Here is a 2,136-nt window from a genome sequence, read left to right on the forward strand (position 1 = left end):
TTCATCGTTCGGTTGGGTCGGAGTTTAAACAGGGTTTCATAACTTGAATCGCCGCGTGGAGCTCGACCACACTGAGGCTTGAGCGCCCTGAAATAGCGCGTTCGCCTGGCACCAACACCATGATCCACACGCGTCGTGCTCAGTTAACCCCCCAAATGGACGCGCCGCATGCGCCTTTTTCTCCTCGCCACTGTGTGCCCTCCGGAATGCGCATGCGTGGGGCGTCATGACGCGCCGCGTCCGCCCCAGCCCAAGACCTCTCCCCCTGACGGGTGTCCCCGACGAGCCTATGTGCGGTGCAGAGCCCCTCTCTGGGTGGTACGAAGTGGATGCTGAGCTCTCCGTGCCAGATCAAATCGTCCTGCTGCCAGGTGAGTAGGCCGGCTTCTCGTGCTCGTCCTCTGGCTGACCTTCGACGTGCAGCTGCCTGCGCAACTCGAGCAGTTTCGAGCTATCCATAATCGTCTTCTATCGAATCACCTCTTCAATGGCCCATGCCCCACCACCCAACAGCAATGCAAAAATCGCCGCCAGTGAACCCGGGGCGAGTTCCACTGGCCATGAGGCTGAGCCAGACGAGATCGCCCAACTTATGGAGAACACCTACGCCCGATATGCACGCCACGAGACCTCTCGCGACGGGGCTGTCATCATCTTCACCCGTGCGTTCTATCCTAGCGCCACTCAAATCGGGACCCCCGAACACATTATGGACAGCACGGTCGAGTCTTTCTATAAGCGCCTCGACGACGCCGACATGGAGAACCGCGAGGCCAGAAGGAGCCGGACACAGGCCTTCGCCGGGCTCGAATCGCAGATGGGAGTCAGGGATCGCGGCGGAGAGGAGCGGAAGTCTGGCTTGGAGCGAGACGTCTCACGAAATAAGTTCGCTCACGGACGCGTTTTGCTTGCGCACTCTCGCGGAGAGTGTCTCGTCCCCGGACCTCGCCGCAAAAGCAACAACGAGCGCGCGGCGCAAGGCGGGAGGCGCTCGAACCCCTCTCTGGTCGCGGCTCGCGGTACCAAACACGCCCCCTGCTACCGAGACGGAGACTGGTCCTCTGAAGACGAACTCAGCCGGAAGAGGCCGAAGCCCGACCGCTCGTTGTATCCATGGATAGTCAACAAGCCCATCCCCCCTTCCTCTGTTCGACCGATTGTCAAGCGCCTGGTAGAGCAGTACCGCAACTTCTCCCTCGACATCATGTCCACACTCACCAATCTCCTCAACTCACCTGGACTCCCGGAGTTAACCGCATGCGAGTGGGACAACATTTTGTGCGGACGACCCGTCGACCTCGACCAGGTCTTCATTAGCCGATATCCAACCGCCTCCAGTTCAGTCAAATCCTCCGGCGACCGGTTCGCTGCGTCGCAGGACGCCAGCGCCGCCTACGCCTTCGCTCTTCCCGAGCTCGCGCCTGTCTGTGTCACCTACGGAAAACAAATCATATCCCTCTTCGCATCCTTGCACGAATCCCTTGCAGGACGGGTCCTCGATTACGACCGAGCAATTCGGAAACGTGTCGCATCCAACCGCAACCTTCTCTTCTCCGACACGGCCGAGTTCTTCGACCTCCGCCTCCAGCACATCGAATCTGCAGGTGCGACCGTCGTGGAAGCATCCACGAGCCACGTCTCCGAGTCTCGGCAGAACCGAGGTAGCCGTCGGCACAACCCCAACAAGTGAAGATCGCTCGACGAAGTGTGTCGCCGTTTCAACGATGGCCGCGCGCACGAGCTTTCCACGTGCAAGTACAAGCACATCTGCTCGCTCTGCCGCTCCAGCTCCCATTCCAAGTCCCAATGCCCTACGACTTCGTTTTGAGCGCCTGGATTCCTTCAACTTCGTCCATGCTCATCGAAGCAGCCCTAATCATTGCAAAACCCTCGCCCATCCCTCTCTTCCCATTCGTCCTTGCGTCCGTCCCTCGCATCACGCCCTTTCTCTCACAGGATTCTTCCTCGCCACTGCCAGCGGCGCGCTCCCCATTTGGTGTTTTCTGCTTTTCGTCGCGGGTAGCGTCGAGCCCGCGCCCGCTCTCCGTCGCGCCCAGGACGCAACTCATGACCGCGGGAAGCATGGCGTTATCTTGGCGATCGCGATGACGCTGCTGGGGAGTATGAGGACGAGGT

General features: G+C 60.1%; 1 protein-coding gene across 1 annotated transcript; it reads left to right on the forward strand.

Annotated features, from left to right (window-relative positions):
* Positions 1-817: 817 nt before the first annotated feature.
* Positions 818-1,828, forward strand: BXZ73DRAFT_62226 (uncharacterized protein; the record flags this gene model as incomplete). The annotated part of the gene is made up of 2 exons (XM_048021735.1): positions 818-1,667; positions 1,707-1,828. The coding sequence occupies 2 exons, from the start codon at positions 818-820 to the stop codon at positions 1,826-1,828; spliced, it is 972 nt and encodes a 323-aa protein (XP_047870529.1).
* Positions 1,829-2,136: the final 308 nt, after the last annotated feature.

Source organism: Epithele typhae (assembly GCF_022376455.1).
Source record: "Epithele typhae strain CBS 203.58 chromosome Unknown BXZ73scaffold_526, whole genome shotgun sequence".
Lineage (NCBI taxonomy): Eukaryota > Fungi > Basidiomycota > Agaricomycetes > Polyporales > Epitheliaceae > Epithele > Epithele typhae.